The 17,968-nt window shown below is 39.7% G+C and overlaps 2 protein-coding genes across 4 annotated transcripts; one reads left to right on the plus strand and one right to left on the minus strand.

The window, feature by feature from the left end:
• Nucleotides 1-50: 50 nt before the first annotated feature.
• On the minus strand, nt 51-11,804 carry abcd2 (ATP-binding cassette, sub-family D (ALD), member 2). Its single transcript, XM_079454709.1, has 10 exons — nt 10,519-11,804; nt 9,959-10,139; nt 9,634-9,755; nt 5,854-6,019; nt 5,199-5,293; nt 3,888-4,033; nt 3,018-3,163; nt 1,982-2,066; nt 1,782-1,907; nt 51-1,416 (listed from the first exon to the last, which is right to left on the minus strand). The coding sequence occupies exons 1-10, from the start codon at nt 11,464-11,466 to the stop codon at nt 1,200-1,202; spliced, it is 2,232 nt and encodes a 743-aa protein (XP_079310835.1). The 5' UTR covers nt 11,467-11,804; the 3' UTR covers nt 51-1,199.
• On the plus strand, nt 10,561-17,965 carry redic1 (regulator of DNA class I crossover intermediates 1). Of its 3 annotated transcripts, none has more exons than XM_079454712.1 (9): nt 10,561-10,825; nt 13,828-13,870; nt 13,973-14,114; nt 14,236-14,368; nt 14,450-14,516; nt 14,607-14,774; nt 16,770-16,892; nt 16,971-17,304; nt 17,671-17,965. In XM_079454712.1, the coding sequence occupies exons 2-9, from the start codon at nt 13,838-13,840 to the stop codon at nt 17,727-17,729; spliced, it is 1,059 nt and encodes a 352-aa protein (XP_079310838.1). In that variant the 5' UTR covers nt 10,561-10,825; nt 13,828-13,837; the 3' UTR covers nt 17,730-17,965. The 3 variants fall into 3 exon arrangements, with proteins under 3 accessions (XP_079310838.1, XP_079310837.1, XP_079310836.1); XM_079454711.1 differs by lacking the exon at nt 10,561-10,825 and adding an exon at nt 13,347-13,751; XM_079454710.1 differs by lacking the exon at nt 10,561-10,825 and adding an exon at nt 13,347-13,751 and having other exon boundaries at nt 16,770-17,304; nt 17,671-17,838.
• The last annotated feature ends 3 nt before the right edge of the window (nt 17,966-17,968 follow it).

Raw genomic sequence — 17,968 nt, forward strand, 5'->3', positions numbered from 1 at the left:
ACCTTTGACAGCTTATCTATATTTTGAGTAAGCAGACAGACAAACTATTTATTTGGCTCTGTTATTTTTATTACAGGTTTTTCGTGTTATTGATTGTTTACATATGTGATAGTCAAGTGTCATCCATATATAATTAAAAGTACAAAACATAACCTGACAGGCGTCGGGTTAATCAAACAAGTAAAAGTTAATTGTTTCTGTTCACGGCTTATTCAATGTCGCATTTTTGTACATTAGGTACAATTTCTCCTTGGGTTTATCTTAACTAAAGCGTCCCCCCAAATGAAAGACCTTACACCCAAAAATCATCATATTTTCTCAAATGTATGTGGTCTGTTTAAGCGCATCCTTTTTAGTAGTCTAAGAGCAGCCATGCCAGTCCAATTCAAATCTGAAAGTGGTCGGTGACGCATCTTGTAGCTATTATTTTATCTGCTTGCAAATTAAATATATGGTATCTTGCTGGTCATCACAGCTTGCCAAACACAAGATCGATTCTACGCTGGTAAAAAATGAACACTGCAAATGTTTTACCTAAGCATTGAAATGAAGACGCTAAAAATACAATGAACTGAGCACAACCACATCACAGCGATGTTAGACAGATTTCACAGTATATCAGTCTGAAAAAAAGACAAATTTGTGCAATACATTGCCAAACAAACAAATGATACAACCTAAGACGACACATTAGAACAAAGAAACAAATACAGAACATACGGTATTTGTTCAGAAGAGCACAAACAATGACCTTTATCTCTTTCGGTCGCCAATTGCGTAAGCAATTGTTCCGTGGATTATCTGTGTGTATAAAATATTGTCGTATTGGTTTTACCACAGGTCAGTTGTTCAGGGTATTTATAAAAAACTAGACATAATTATTAATAAAACAATAGGAGGAAAGCCATCAAAATGACTTGAGAGTTGTAATACTTGAAAGTACCTAACCGAAGCAATTCAAGAAAAAAATGCATCACGTCTTTGTCAACATAAACATGAAAAGTTTAAACGAGCTTGGATAAAGTGCTTAAACTAAGCAAAATAAGCAAAACAACAAAGCAACATTAAGTTAGATTTGAGAGGTTTTTACAATTAAACTTGCTTCATTATAGAGAAAAATGTATACATTCCGTATGTTAAAATCAATGTTAAAACTTAAGTACAAAAACTTGTGCATTCCTGAATATAAAGCACATTTCTCACTCCTCATCCTTTTGTTCTGTTGTCTTTTGGACTGAATCTTCACCCAAGATCTTACATAGTTCATTCAGTCTGAGCTGCATCTTAGGGATGCCTGCGAGTTGAGATTCTAAGCGCTGTTTCTCCTCCGTCAGAGAGAGCCGTGTGGCTGTATCCAGCTGCTCGAACCTCCAGCCACCCTCTCCGTCAAACTGCAGCAGGTGCGTGTGATACTTCCTGTGGGCAGAAATGACCTTTTAGCCAGTTGTTCCATATGTGAATTTAGTGTATTTTAAAATTTTGTCCCAGCAGCGTAAAACGAATGCGTGTTTTACAAACATGACAACCAGAAAGTGTTGCAAGGTGTTTTGTCTTCTTTTTAAATAGTATGTTGATTTTAAACCTTTCATAATTTGTCTATAATGTGTTCTTTTGCGATACACATTTTGTAAGATATTGCAAAAAAACATGAAATACACTTTGGGGCCATCGGAAAGTTTATAATATATTTGTAAATATTATTTCAAAGACTATGAAACACATTCCCTTCAAGCAGGGTTCCCCTCATTTTTATTTATTCGAAAAAGTGTTACGTTTCTCACCATAGAGAGGGTCTATGAGTAATGGACAGCAGAGAGATCCCAGCATCCTTTGCAGCTTGAAATATTTTACCCTCTACATCAATGCTGACAGCACTGGTGCACTCATCCAGCAGTGCATACTTGGGCCTAAAGAGAGGTTAAAAGCTTTCAGCGTAATGTACCGGTAAATATGGACAAACAAATAAATGAAGATGTCTTACTTGTGGTAAAACATGCGTGCCATGCCCATACGCTGCTTCTCTCCTCCTGAAAGAACATCTTTCCAGTCCATCTCAGCATCCCAGCCTGAAAATGTACCCCAGAAGAAAAGGTTATTGCTTGGAGGCTTCCGGTTCAAAGGTCAGAAGATTGAAAAGGTGTTCACACATGCTGTATGTAGGAATCAACTTTGTTTCTCTGAGTAACACAATATTCAGATATAGTAGCTCGAATTTGATGTTGATGTTTATTTGCACGCATTATAATTATTGAGTGTTTAACAAACTACGTGAATTATGCAAATTAGACATTTCCCAGCAAATTTGCACTGAACAATGTTCCATTATGCAGACTGGTTGCGATTGCTGCTGTAGGTTGCGGATGCTCGAGGGACTGTACACCATCACTCCACTATTGTGAGCTAGGCTCTTCAAATAAAAACTTGACTCCATTACAGCTGGATGTATGTCAAGTTATAATACTGTTCTACATTACTTAAAGAACATTGCTGCCATGAACGATATAAAAGGTACCTAAGCATTACTCCGTCTACTCCTAGCACACTTTTAAAGAGAGTGCACTCTGCAAGTAATATGTTTTGATGCTCCTTCATAGTTAAAAGGTTTGCGTTCTGTTAGTTTTTAGGTCTTTAATTTTGAAAGTTGCAGTGTTATGTTGTCACTTCCTTTTGTAGTCATGTCGATGGCCTTTGTAGTTCCTTCATGTTGTTCGTGTTTCCCCTAATCATTATCATGTGTATAAGTATTTATCCTTGTGTTTGTTGTCGTCTCTAGCTGGTCCTTGTTCACGCCGTTCAAAATCATGGTGATGTGCGATTATTCTTTTGTTTTGGATCACCTTTCATGTCTGGATTTGTAATTTTTTTTATCTGTGTATGGATCCTGTCTTTGTACCTCGGATTGTGTTATTCTGAGACATTTATGTAAAATAATTGATGGCATTCACTACGTGAACCAAGAAGAGATGTGACAATGTGGGAACGTTGTTAATTGCCAGGCAAGAATTATGCATACGCACCTCCCTCCCGAGTAACAATAGGGTTTAGATTGACAATGTCCAAAATAACTTCCAGGTCTTTGTCTCTGTAACCCTTTTCATGCAGGTCGTCCAGAGAGTCAGGGTAGATGACCTGGTCCCGTAACGTTCCGATGGACATATATGGCCTGGGAATATGAATAACACGTTTACAAAAATGATGCATGTGCTATATTTACAGGGTCAGACTGTGGGGGGAAATTTCTCTGGTACAGAGCATCTAGTCCGCACATAACTCATTGAAAATGAATTGTGACCTAAAAGACAATACAATTCAAATGTTTCTCTCGAGTTATCACTTCACAGTTTTGCTGCGAAAATAACCAAACCATTTTGTTAGCTTGTGCACAAAATCCCAGTGATAATTCAACCAACAGGGAACAGCTTCAAAGATCATGTGTGATCTGGTGTCTTCCCATTTCTCTCCCATCAACCCGAGTATAAAATATTAACCGCCTTCCCGAGCACTGGCTGCGCTTGCACCTGCGGAAAACTGTAAATATTTCACTACTGAGGACTCTAGTTTCGGTCACTCAGCAGTTTATAGAGCTTTAGTTACGTTGTCTCTCTCTCTGGTTACAGGTCTTCTGCACAGGTCAAATACTGAGGGCGCAACATCTGCAAAGTAGACACCATTGTAAGCCATCATGATATAGATTCTTCCTACACGAAAGTAGTTTCCAAAGGAACTAAGACTCTTTGTTTCGAAAAACATCTATTACTCGCCAACAAGTCAGTCCCAAAAGGCTCAGTGAAAATATTCATCCAAGACGGTGAATGAAAATACAGCTTTTTATTTGTGTCTTAACTGATTTGTGTCACGTTCCTACGAATAATTACTGTTGCACATACCTCTGTGGTATGTAGAACATGTGCTCAGGTGAAGGCTTGTGAAGAAGGCCCCCGTACACGGGCCAAAGGCCACTGAGGATCCGGAAGAGAGAGCTTTTCCCACATCCATTTGGCCCTGTTATTAGCAAATGCATCTGTTCCTCTACCTGTTAACAAGACCCAGGTACATCCAATCACACCAAATAGGTCTTGAAAATTTAGAGGCGGATTCCCGGACAAGGCTTAAACCTAGTCTCAGACTAAATTAAATGTAAGCGGTGCCTTGATCGAAAACAACTTGCACTGGCATATCTTAAAATATATCAGTTCCATTGTTTTGTCTCAAGATGCACACCAGTAATGCTTCTATTTAGAGTATGTCTTCAAAAACAACTGAAATATCCAAATTTAACCAAGGCCTAGTCCTGTTTTAAGATAATCCCTGTCCGGGAAACCTCCCCTTCATGATTTAAATGTAAGTGTAAAGCTAACAAGATTTTGTAAATGTAAAACAGTTGAGAAATGTGGAAATGCTATCATCCAAACATTCTTGTGTAAATCTATGTGACACATATAATCCCTTGAGAAAGCTCACCTGTTCACAACAAGTTACAAGATTTGAAGCAAACTGGGTAGGATGAGTTACAGTTTGAGCCGAAATTTGTTCAAATCCCTGACCTTACTGGGTTGGTTCAACGGTGTTTCTTGCATTCTGACTTCTTTAAGATGTTAAAAGTGCAGGCTTCTTGACATGGTCAACTTGCTCGATAACCTCCCCCAGCATTCGTATAGGTTTCGGGATGTTTAAATTCCCTTACGTAACAACTTTTCTTAGTCCCAATTGGACAATTCTCCCGAGAGAAATAGCACGCCCACGCGTCAACCAACGAGAGAGGTAGAAATAGCATGCCCACGCAAATCCGCGCATACGTGCGTAATGTAAACAACGCAAACTTATAGCGAATCATCAGTTATGAAGGGAAAACGTGATTATGTATTGTGTGCTCGTGCTTTAGTTCCACCCCAAAGGACGCCTTCGGAGGTCGCCGTTTTCTGAAATAATTGTACAGCTGTATCTGTCTTTTATAAATGTGATCAAGTCTTCGAAGTTACGAAATATGCAATACTACTTTATATGTATTCAAGATTAATATGAGATTGGCTGTTTCATTCACAGTAATATATGCTTGCATTAGCAAGATCACTAATAAAAGCTTAGTAGCACCAGGTTATGTCAGTTCTGTGTGGGGAAGTATAATCAATACTGCAATGAATTTTTTTTGTGTGTTTATGTGTAAATGTAAAAGTTTGTTATATTGTTGTTCTACTCACTTTGAAGTTTAGGCTGGATACAACCACGTCCCCGCTCGGAGTGATTATAGGCACATTTTCACAAACAATACCTTTATCCACGTCTATTACTTTGCCTGTCGAGGGCACAGAAACAATACGTTTATCAGGCAACATTTTGGAATCTAGAATATTTTATGAACACTGTATTATGTCACACTAAACTAGTATTGTGGCCAATAGGTCATTGCATGCATTTTCTTGTGAGCTTTGAACTTTTGTGAACTTTATAATGTCCACAATTTCGTGGTATTTACTGAAAATGGTCTTATCTGTGGTTCTCAAAAATACTATCTTTCTCAGTTTTCATTGGTTGTCGCATTTCTTGGTACTGATGGTCATTGATCTCACACCTTCTGTAACACATCTAACCATCCTGGAATAGCGTACAAATTATACAGATGACCGACATGGTACTTTATTGTTAATTGTAAAGCTCATCAGCTTCCTTTCTCCTCTCTTTGAGAAAAAGAGTACCAAAACCATTTGGTAAAATATACAGTATTTGAAAAGATTGTTAGCCGATTTGGGTTTGGAGCCGAAGAATGTAAGAATGTGTCTTAATGGGCTATACTTATATATCGTCTAAGGTATGTGAATAAGACAGTGTGCACAAAGCAGTCTACATTTCCAATACCTTTGATCTCCAAAGGACCATCGATGTGCATCTCAGGTTGGTTTCCGCTTATGATCTCCCCCGCAGTCGTGGCAGCAGATGAACGTTTGTATATTCCTCTCTGGACTTCATCGAACACCAGGAACATGTTGTGTACCCGTGCTGTGTAACCTGCCAACTCTGTGACCTATACAAAGAAAACATTAAAGGTTGGTATGACCCAAAAACAAGATCTAGAATCAGATAACATAGCTTGCTTTTAGATTCAAGGTCAGTGGCCAGCCAAGCATGTGGAGTACTTATGTAAACATGTAACCTGAAGATTCTACATCTTGAAACTAGGAGCCTGCATCAAAAATGCTAATCAACCAATGACAAACCCCCTGTTTGACGTTAACCATATCAATCCTTTCTTCTGCATGGGTCAGAATTCCTAATCTGATTCAAAGCGTGTGTTAGGCACTGTTAACCAAGTGTTTTTCTTTGTTTAAGCAGACACACCACATCCCAAGAGGCTCAGCAAGAGACTTTGGGAACTCAATGGGGTCAACAGAAAAAGACTAACACTGTTACAGAATGATCTATTAAGTATGAGATCTGCATTTTGTTAGTTTTTCTAATTTGCTTTGCAATGTTAAAAATAGAAAATGTTCAATGATGTTTACCAAGTCTAGGATTACTATTAGGGGAGACTGTATAAATGTATATAAATACAATCATGTAAATGGTTCACACAAAATAATTAGACGGTAAGATCTGAGCATTTCAATTTTTCATATTTAAATTTGGTTTGGCTAAAAGGAGAGGTCACAAATGTCTACATTTTTCCAGAAGGAGGAAGGGGCTAACTGAGCATATGCAGTATGAGCATCATCTCTCTAGCTCGCTCCTGACCGGAGGAATAAGCCATGTTGCAACTGTCCCATGTTGTTCCAACTCTGGCTGAAGAGTTCAACCATAAGGGTTTCATCTTAATGATTTGGCAAATGACTTGTCATGAATTGCATTTGAAACTGACTTGCAGAGGAGAGGAGTGCTCACTCGATAAAACAGACAGAAAAATCCCATGGATTTATTGTGGCGAGCTGGGCGGGACGAGAGCCGTGAGGTAACGGCACGAGGCCGGTGACGTAAGTGATTACAGGCATCAGCTGCGCGTGAACCGGTCTCGTGCCGTTCCCTCACTGCTCTCGTCCCGCCCTGCTCGCCACCCTATATTGAAGGAAGAACCAGAAGAGACATGGTGTGACCTATTTTGAACCATTAAACCACCTTCATTCCATGCAGAGCAGCACCCTAGCAACCACATAGAAACCACATTGCAACCATCTACAAATGCCCAAGCAACCTCTGAGCATGTCATAAAGTAGTTCAGCCCATTTACAGTATTTACTCCATATCATCCTGTATGTCATACTACATCTGCTGCATGGTGTCTCTGTTCATCAGATGGTGGATTAAGTTGCCCAACAGGCTCAGTCAAAAGGAAGTGAGTCTGATACCAACATTGATCACTAGCCTATGCAAAGATTGCTAGCTGTCACTAATCTCCCACCCAGCACCAGACGTAATTTTGACGTCTTTTTTGGGGCTAAATCAAGTCGGCCCGTCCATGCCGTCTTTTAGCCCAAATATCGACGTCAAAATGTGGTCTTTTTTTGGTCCGTCTAAATTTGGCGCAAGTTAAGCCCAAAAATCGACGTCAAAATTGCTATTTTTTTGTCAATGGATGTCAAATTTTTTTTTCGTTTTTTGCTCCGTCTAAATTGGGTCCAAATTTAGACCAAAAGTAGACGCGGAATCGTTTTATCTTTTTAAAAGGTCGATTTGTTGCTTACAATGTTTTTACACATATTGTAACAGATAATGTTACATAAATATAAAGATATATTTAAACAAAGCGATGGCAAGTTAATGTCCACTATATCACCAGCTAATTTATTTGCGTATCGTTGGATTGCTTTAATATTTGCTATAAGTACCGCAAATGTTATTTATCTTTAATATGTTCTCTGTATGGAACTTAACATCTGATCTTTGTAAGTCCCGTTGTTATTCTTATTGTGTACTGCTAGTATACGTAGAATTCATGGCGGAATCTTCCCAAAATGCAATGCGCAATGACGTAGTTTCATGAACTCGTGGAGCTGCAGCGCAGATTCATTTTTTAATGCGTTTACTTTTTCGGTCATTTGGTAGTATATCACAATGTGTAATCGTATAAATGTACAATAAAATATCCCAAAATAAAAAATATATAATATTAAAAAGTTCTTGCGCGCATGCCGAGACGGCGAAGCTAGGGTCTGTGACCATGGTGACTGACCATCGCGCGCACACATGAATACACAATGAATATTTAAATTCATTCTAAAACATGAGCCCACAACTAAACAAATAACATATTATGTACAAAAGTAATAATAATAGTACAAATTAATTAAGAAATAAACTCTCTTCTCTATTTTTCAGTGATTTTCAAGTGGTGAACTAATCCTGCATTTTTCTCAGTCTGTTTCGCATGGTTTAATTAGCCTAACTAAAAATCGACACTAACACTGCTGCTCCCCAGTTTATTTATGCCTAAAAGATGCAGAAGATAGTGAAGTCAAAACGGCATTAATTGTTTCAATTTCTCTATTTATTTAAAATACGAGACTGTGTTCCACAAAATAACAAAACAGGAAAGTAACCAAACAGCTTATATTGTGAGTTGACGGAAGTCGCAGCTTACTTTTACCTGAAACAGAGGATAAAGACATTTCTTCTCTAATTACTTTTATGCAGTGAAAACAACACAAGTGTATCTTTGTCATTACAGATGCAGTCTGTGGGACAGCAAGGCCGCCGAACACACGATAACCAAAGCCGTGTGAGACCTTAAACATGCCCCTGATGATCTGGTGGTTGTATTTATTTTGGTTTATAATCGATTTACAATTATTTGTATGTAATAATAATAAATGTTTTGTTGTTGCTTACTTTTTTGTCAGTTGTCTTACTTTAAAATGATAATAATGTATGATGAAATAATGAATTTATGCTTAATTCAAGTCTAAAAAATACCACGACTTTACCTCGACCAAATATAGTCTTAAAACGGACGTCTTTTTAAAGGCGTCTTTATCAGTCCCAGTTAAATAAAGATTAAAATAAATGAGTGGTGATTGAATTGTTTTTTTTTTGTAAACCTCTGTGTATGACTAGTCATATGTTTCAAGAAGGTGGAGGACCTGTTTCTTGTACCAGTTAACTTACTGTAGCTTCGTTTATGCCTCTAAAATAAGTTTGAATTTTATGTTGAAAAACCCCCCACAACAACCACATTTGGACTATATCTAGACCATATATAGAGGTCCTGTGTACGTCAATACTGGACGTTCAGTAGACGTTGAAAAAAAGACGTCATCTGGCGTCACAGTCCGCACCTGCGGGCAACCTAAATTGGACGTGCAAAAATGACGTACAAAAGACTTCGTTTAGACGTGTCTTTGCGCAGTGGGCTGTGACATCACATCCTTCACGATTTTAGTTCCCGGGGTGATGTGACGCATGCATCCACGATTCAGCTCTTTTACAAGTACAAGCAAACACTACAGCCTTATCCAAAGACCTCTGGGTCTTTGTTACACATATGATATAATGTTATATAATGTATATTATGGTGTTATACATATTTCTTCATATTCTAATGTTCAGCGGTGATCATATCAAGAACAACCATAACGAAGATTAATCAGAATCGGACTATAACAAATGATGATCATGCATTTTCCAAAAAAAGAGGAATGTGCCTTTTACCTCTTTATAAGAGCACATAATCCTTTCAATGGCATCGGCTCCTGAAGCCAGCAGATTGCGTGCAGTTGTGAAGGCCTCCGTTCTCTCGCTCACCAACACTTGTGTCTGACCATCAGCCAGCTCTTTAGAAACACACAGATATGAAACAACACGTCGTGAGCAAATTGCGGAATAGTGCAGGAATGCCGGTACTTGAATTGTCATTTGAAATACCCATCCGTCCGACAATCGATAAAAGAATGACGTTTATCAGAGACCTGGCAGCTTTAGAGCCATCTGAAGTACGTGAATTATCTTTATGAGATGGCATACAGAATTACCGTACCGTTGTCGGCGAAGCCGGTGGCGGTGATAATGGGCACAGCGACCATGACCAGACCACATCCACTCCAGACGTACTTCATGAGAAACTGTTCGACCATGATGTACCACAGACGTTTGGACAGGATGAGATTCATCTGCTCTGCCAGGGCGCTGTAACATTTCTGCAGCTGCCTCATCTCCACCTGCCACGGACAAAATGATGCATGACGGGAGCCAAAGGAGGCCGATCATTCAAACAGCAAATGCCTTGTTATCGGCAGGAACACGGACAGGTTCGACTGAATTTAAAATGAAATCTATCTATCTTGCGCGCCCCATATTGTCGATAGTAAACAATTTTCTATTTCTTGCATATATGTTAGGGTCTGCAACCTTTGCACAATCACGTCATATTTAAAGTATACATAAATCTATTAACAACGTATAGGTATCCACCCCATAAATATCATCCGTAGAAAGATAACCTATCTGCTATGATTCTTTGGATATCATTTGTATGATCATATCTATACGTCAATTGAGCTCCAGAAACACCTATGGTTGTTATGGTCGAATGCTCACCTTGTGTCCCCTATAAAAGGCAATCTCTTCTGCGTTGGCTATAATCCTGGAGTGCACATACCGCAGGTATCCCTTCCTGTGCGCCTCTTCCGCCACCAGCTTACCGAACCTCGGCGAGCAGGCACGCAGAACCTTCGCCGTCACGAACACCACGAGACCGGCCAGAACGGTCGGTCCGGTCGCGTTCGCCCCGCGGGATCTCGCAGTCTGTATCAACGTATACGAAGTGAGGACCACATCCAGGATCGGTTTGGTGAGGTTGGAGTACAGATGCGCGAGGGACTGCGAGAACATCATCACATCTTCGGTGAGCGACTGGTCGGGGTTCGCCAGTCTCCCGTCCATGTTACTGACCCTATAGTAGGTCTGGTCGGCGAAGTATGTTTTATAGGCGTGATCGACAAGACGCGTGCGGAAAGCAAGTGCGAGCTTGCACTCCAGATAACGGATCGCGCTGTTCACGAACGTCGCCGGGATGGCGATCAGGAGCCATTTCATGAGTTTGATGGCGAAGCTCCGCGGCTGCTTCTCTACGATCGTTTTCACTATTTTGCCATCCAAACCGGCCACGTAAATAGACAGAAACGTCCTTGAAACCAGAGCCAGTGAATGCAAACAGAGCAAAGCCAGTTCCTTGGTTAAGAACCTCGGAAATACGATTTTAACCAGCTCGAGAACCTGCTTGAAGAATTCCGCATTGACGCCGGGCGATTTATTCAGACCCGAAATAGTCTCCGGTGCCGATTTGCGCGTTGAGGATATCGATCCATTTTCTTGCGGGTCCGCGGGCGGCTTGTTGTTTTGTGTTTTGCGTCGATGTATGTGTTTGCAGATGATGGGGTAAAGCGTCTTCGCCCCGTACGCAGCGGCCGCCAGGAACACCGCTCGTTTCGCCGCAGTGCTCCGATTCCATCTTACTTTAGATGTCGCATGGAGGATGATGCTCATTTTTTGTCCTGGCGTTTGAAAAACGGATGTTTTGCGATCTTTAGTGTATCCCGGACTAGTTCCATAAGGTCATTCGATGCATCAAGAAGGCGACGTGAACAGAAAACTTCATGGCTTTGTGAAATTGAAACAGCGCCGCTCGCTAGCTGCGTTTCCGTCAGTCCGGGTTTCCTCCTCACAGGCCGCCACGCCCCCGTCGTATGCTCTGCTGATTGGTCGCTGCACTTGAGGCGTTTATAGCGTATTTATCTATCTAGCGATCGATTGCGGGTTGTAACGGTCCGCGTGTCCGTACCGAACCGTCGCGAGCTGTCACGGGGAAAATTCCAAATGAAGTCATCGTTCCTATGGCCTACTCCCTTTGAAGGGAAGAGCCCTTGGAGTTTAGACTTTGGAGTGAACAGGGCATTAACATGCCGTTATGTATGGAATGCACTTGGCAAAGTTAGCGACGTAATTTCCTCATTATCTTCAGGTGACATGTTCATGTGACAACGAAGCGTTGTGTCCGTCAGCAGATGTCGCTGTTTTAATGGCATAACTTAAACATACCTACCTACCTACCTACCTACCTATCCATCCATCCATCCATCCATCCCTACCTACCCCTCTCTCTCTCTCCCCCTCCCTCCCATTAACTGCATTAACTCATCTACTGCACTGTAACCTTATTAACTGCTTCTACTCATCTACTGCACTGTAACCTTATTAACTGCATTAACTCATATACTGCACCGTACCTTTAATAGCTGCATAACTCATGCACTGCACTGTAACTTCAACAACTGCATTAACTCATATACTGCACTGTAACTCTATTAACTGCATTAACTCATATACTGCACTGTAACTCTATTAACTGCATTAACTCATCTACTGCACTGTAACCTTATTAACTGCATTAACTCATCTACTGCACTGTAACCTTATTAACTGCATTAACTCATCTACTGCACTGTAACCTTATTAACTGCATTAACTCATATACTGCACCGTACCTTTAATAGCTGCATAACTCATGCACTGCACTGTAACTTCAACAACTGCATTAACTCATATACTGCACTGTAACTCTATTAACTGCATTAACTCATATACTGCACCGTACCTTTAATAGCTGCATAACTCATGCACTGTACTGTAACTTCAACAACTGCATTAACTCATGTACTGCACTGTAACTCTATTAACTGCATTAACTCATCTACTGCACTGTAACCTTATTAACTGCATTAACTCATCTACTGCACTGTAACCTTATTAACTGCATTAACTCATCTACTGCACTGTAACCTTATTAACTGCATTAACTCATCTACTGCACCGTACCTTTAATAGCTGCATAACTCATGCACTGTACTGTAACTTCAACAACTGCATTAACTCATCTACTGCACTGTAACTCTATTAACTGCATTAACTCATCTACTGCACTGTAACCTTATTAACTGCATTAACTCATATACTGCACCGTACCTTTAATAGCTGCATAACTCATGCACTGCACTGTAACTTCAACAACTGCATTAACTCATCTATTGCACTGCTACTTTAATAGCTAATGTCTATAATTTATGAACACTTAAGTCACTTGCATTATTGTTAATTATCTGTTCATAGCCACCTGTACATTAATGTTCATAGTATATAGTCATCTGTATATATTGTTCATTGTACATACTGTCATATTTTCGTAGAACATACCTACTGTATAGTATTTTCATAGTCGATGCCCACTGTATAATATCATTCTGTATTTATTCTAACTGTATATCCTGCACTTGCTAACTGCACTTCTGGTTAGACCTAAACTACATTTCGTTCACTGTACGTGTACTTGTATATGTGTAATGACAATAAAGTTGAATCTAATCTAATCTAATATTAAAATGAATAATTGTTTAGTCAGGTAACCGTGTAAGGATCAGATCACAAAATGAATAGATAAATATAGTTTAATATAAAACAATAGGCTTTTTTTGGCCACGACAATGAATGTTTTCTTATTATTTAATTTAACAAGTTAAATAAATCGTTTGTGACGTTGCAACCTCGCGCAGACTTTAGCCGCCTGTATCCTATAGCTGCTTGTTGTTGTCTGTACGAATGCGTATTAATATGTAGTAATTACTTTCGGTTAATATTCCCATTTCTCGTTTATTTCCGCCGTTCTCCTTACCAAATACACTGTTGCGCTGTCATTTAGTTTCTGTAGAGAAGGAAAACGCGTCGTTTTATTTAAATCGCCTCAGACTGCGCAACATGAACTGGGTCGGAGGATCGCGGTGAGTAACGCACAAGATAACTTAAAACGCATTATAAACAGACTTCATTACACAAACCGATATTCTTAAGTTACAGGAGCAGGTTTATGAAGAACAAAGAAGACACCATGAAACAAAGGGTAGTGTGTTCAGTCTCCAAATGTTGTAAATGAGTTGAATTGTACGGGTAACGTGTACATGTGTGTTATTCTGTCTGTCTGATTTCTCTTTTTAACTTCTAGGCGTTCTTTCAAAAACAAAGGATGAAGGCAAAGTGCAAACATGTTGACCCGCAGGCATCACCCGATGGAAACAACACTGGAAATATGGACCTGCTGACATTATTCATTGTCAATCAGATAGCATCAAAGAAAACTCACACGGGTACCTCAGCATCTCTACATTTACGCTAAATACACAAGTGTTAACATGTTCATTCATCTTCAATAGCCTTAAAACATCGTTTAATACATGTTAAGGTCGTGTGTTACACTTTGACTTTCAGGCAAACCTAAAATGAATTTCTTTAATGCGAAAAAGTCCAAGAAAGCATTCGATGAGCCCTTCGAGTTACCCATGAGCCCGTGTTCTCCGTCCGAACTGAACCTGGTTACGAGTCAGCCACAGTATATGATGACGTAAGCGTGTTATTCCATCTACATGTTTGCTTCCTGCTAAGTCCATTATGAATGGTAAATCACGGGTCTTGCTTTTGACAGTGCTGTTGATACAACTGGCTTCAAAGTCAGAAAACATCAGATTGCTAAAGAATTCAAGTTTAAGCCGGTAAGTTTGACCAATGCTTCAAATGTGCCGTATTTAGTTGAGCGATCTCCGAGCGTTATATTACATCTTTTTATTCCGCTCTTGCTTTAGCTTTCACCCTTGCTTGAATCGAACCTCTCTGACGTAAGCGGCTTGGAAAACCAACCTCACATCCTGAACACCGCAAGCTCCCTGCCAGATCCGTTTAGTGTTCAGTCCAGACCTGCATCACATGCGTCTTCATCCTTGCCATCTCAGGAGAACCCCGACGGTATAAAGGTACGCTGTTAACTCGGCTTTAAACTTGTGACATATTTTAAAAAGTAAACAAAATAACGGCGCATTTGTGCCAGAGAAATGGATCATAAAGCTTTTTAAGGAGGCACGATCATACCTGAACTAGAATCCTCTAGACGTATAATGAAAAAAGGCCCATATTTAGGGACCCATTTTACAGAGATTTGAAACGGCTCTTTTCGGGCCTGTAAGCATGAGCAACACCCTGTCCGCCATCCACAACACCCTCGCATTCGGCAGCGAGTTGTGCATTGGCATGCTGGTCGAAATCATGTCACAGAAAGTTACTATGTTTTGAACAAATAATATAAACATTTAGAAACAGTTATTGAGAATATTGTGCACATGACGTCATTAGAATGTAAGGAAGGCCAAGTTCGTTTGTTCAACTTTTATGTCTCCATGATAACGAGTATAACGTTTAAAGTGGTTTAACGAATTATGTAAGAAAGTTCCATCACATGATGTGGGTATAACTGTTGTCTGTACATACCGCATTAGGTTATTTCAAGGTTACTTTATACATAATCCGATTTTTACCGAAACCACTGACTGGAAATGTTGTTTCATTCAGTTTGTGCCATTCTCTCAGCGGATAAAACCAGTTAATCCATGGACAGATGTAGCAAAGGAAGCACATGTCTTGCAGAACAGCCCAGTGGCTGAAACTCAGTTTGGAATCACATTACCAAAGTGGGTGAACCGTTATTATCATATTCCAATGTCCAGCAATAAAAGAGATTAGGCATGCTATAGGCCGTCGATATCTCCGTATATTTGAACTACTGACCTGTGCATAACATTGTTATTATCACCTGAAACAGCACAGGCGCAGCAGATGAGTCGACACACTCGGTTTTGTATCCAACCAGCCCCTTAAAGAGCAGCGAACAACAGGAGGAGCCACTGTTTATCGATTTCAGTGACAGAGATCATAAAGGTCGAGATAAGGCTCATCACAAGCAATCCGTTCAGTTAATGAACTCCTTACTAAGTTTTCCACTTTTATTGCTAATAGAAAGTCCTCACGCTGAGAACATCTTTTTGGAAACGTCACTTTCTTCCTCCATGAGAATAAAGTCAGTGCTTTGATTTATTGTAAATAGATGTTTTTTGAAGCTCGTCGTATTGTGATTGTATTGTCGTTTTCTTTCAAGAAACAGTGATGGATCACAAAACACGGACTGCAATGGACACTTCCTAACACGGGTATAAAGAACATTTAGTTTGGAAGGTTGAATCGTTTCTTGACACGATGATATTTTAAACTATGACGTTTCATTATAACCCACTACAAAACGATATACAGGTTAAATATACTTTATTAAATGTATGAAAAACTGAGAAAATGATCTCTGTTTGTCAATACCATCAGAAACAGATCAAAACGTTTCCAATCAAATGAAATATTTCATAGCATTACTATATATTTATACGAATGTTATTATACTTTAAAATTGTAAAAAGTTCCACTTGGGTGCATTGATAATTCCTGTCCAAAGGCTTTCTCGCTCTATGCCCTAACAAAAGTGTTCAAAATGGTACCAAAATGTATCCAAAAACGTTTAAAGGCACAATTCTGGAGTGACAACGCATCCGTACTGATTTTCCTGTGTGATAAAATGTCTCACCTTTTTCTCCATCGCATTCCTGCGTTGGTATATGCTGCCTCCTTTTGGTCATACGTAAAACGAATAGTTTCTGCCATCATTTACTCGCCCTCTTGTCATTTAAAACTTGTACGTGACTTACTTTCTTCCGCAGAACACAAAAGAAGATATTTTGAAGAATGTTGGTAGCGGAAAAACGTCGGTGTCCATTGACTCTATGACTTTCATTGCTTTGTGCATTGACCATTCTGAATAATGTCTTCTTCTGTAATCTGCGCAAGAAAGCCATACAGGTCTGAAATGACAAGAGAGCGAGTAAATGATAACGGTGAACTATCCCTTATAAGATTCTTTTATTTTGTCGCAGGAATATGCCTGTTCAAATGAACAAGTCCTACACACCCAAGATGCTCTCATCAAAAACCACCGTTTCCTATCAGTGAACGATTCAACATCAGCACCTTCGCAAGCATCACCCTGCAAGCAAAAGGTGAAATCTAACTGGGGTTTTCAAAACGAGGTACAAGATACAGAAATACAAGACACATTTCTTCTTTCTCATCTGCAGATTAAAAAACAAACACATGATGGGAATGCGGAGGAAGATGCCCCAATAATGCAGGATGCGGGGACGCAAACGGCAGCTGTTTCCCACATTTCCTGCTGTGATGCTTCAGTGCAGTGCTCGCTTGTTCATACAGACTCCATCAACTCAACCGGCGTCCACACCACTAGGCGGCAGTCTGTTCATTTCAACGAAGTGCCGGCAGGTGCATCAGCAGCAAAAGTGCAGGCCAAGACACAACCAAAACTGGCAAAAGGGTTATCTTCACGCAAATCTCACCGACAGACCAGCATGAAAAAAACACCAATACTGAGACATCCCTTACGCAAAGGCTTAGGTATACATACAGTAACTTATCTATTATGAAACCATATTTGATTTCTCAACGAAAATGAGTGGAATGAAATGAAATTCTGTTATTATTTTCTCACCCTCATAGAGTCAAGGAAAACATTTACTACATCAAAGGAGCTTTTAATGAATTTCAGTCTATTTATAATACTGATATCATTTCATTTTATTATATATTAATATATACTTTCATTTATTTGATGTATTTTGGGCCCTTGTCACTGTACAGTTTACTTTGCAACATGAGGGGCAAGAAATAAATAAAAAATAATTGCGAATTGCTTTTGTTATCTAAAATGTTAATACGTTGGCGTCTGATCAGACACATTTTTACATCCTTTGTTTACTCCAGAACTGAAAGTAGGGCAGCTGATGGAATGCAGAGTAAATATAGAGAGGTGCGAAGACTAACGGGTGGAAAGTGTGACACGAAACCCTGTCAAGGGTGCAGGAGAATCTGTGAAAGCGGAGAAAGCTGCGAATTGTGTCTCCGGGGAAACTGAGAAAGAATTTGCTGACATTAGAGCTAAATGAAAAAAGGATTAAACACTTGGAAGAGACCACAAGAACTAAAAGCTGATTTTGTTTCTTCTTTGTGTTCGCTTTGTTCAATAAACGTTGGATTAAAAACTGAATCGTAGGAAAGCAAT

Source organism: Barbatula barbatula, assembly GCF_947034865.1.
Source record: "Barbatula barbatula genome assembly, chromosome: 4".
Classification (NCBI taxonomy): Eukaryota; Metazoa; Chordata; class Actinopteri; order Cypriniformes; family Nemacheilidae; genus Barbatula; species Barbatula barbatula.

What these genes read in the sequence shown, in the direction of transcription:
- redic1 (XM_079454710.1), top strand. Translation starts at nt 13,729, where the DNA reads ATGAACTGGGTCGGAGGATCGCG. An exon ending in CAGCCACAGTATATGATGAC is followed by an intron (nt 14,369 to 14,449) that starts GTAAGCGTGTTA and finishes TGCTTTTGACAG; the next exon opens with TGCTGTTGATACAACTGGCT. An exon ending in AAGAATTCAAGTTTAAGCCG is followed by an intron (nt 14,517 to 14,606) that starts GTAAGTTTGACC and finishes CTCTTGCTTTAG; the next exon opens with CTTTCACCCTTGCTTGAATC.
- abcd2 (XM_079454709.1), bottom strand. Translation starts at nt 11,466, where the DNA reads ATGAGCATCATCCTCCATGCGACATCTAAAGTAAGATGGAATCGGAGC. An exon ending in TTATGTGCTCTTATAAAGAG is followed by an intron (nt 6,020 to 9,633) that starts GTAAAAGGCACA and finishes TTCTTTGTATAG; the next exon opens with GTCACAGAGTTGGCAGGTTA. An exon ending in TGGTCCTTTGGAGATCAAAG is followed by an intron (nt 5,294 to 5,853) that starts GTATTGGAAATG and finishes TGCCCTCGACAG; the next exon opens with GCAAAGTAATAGACGTGGAT.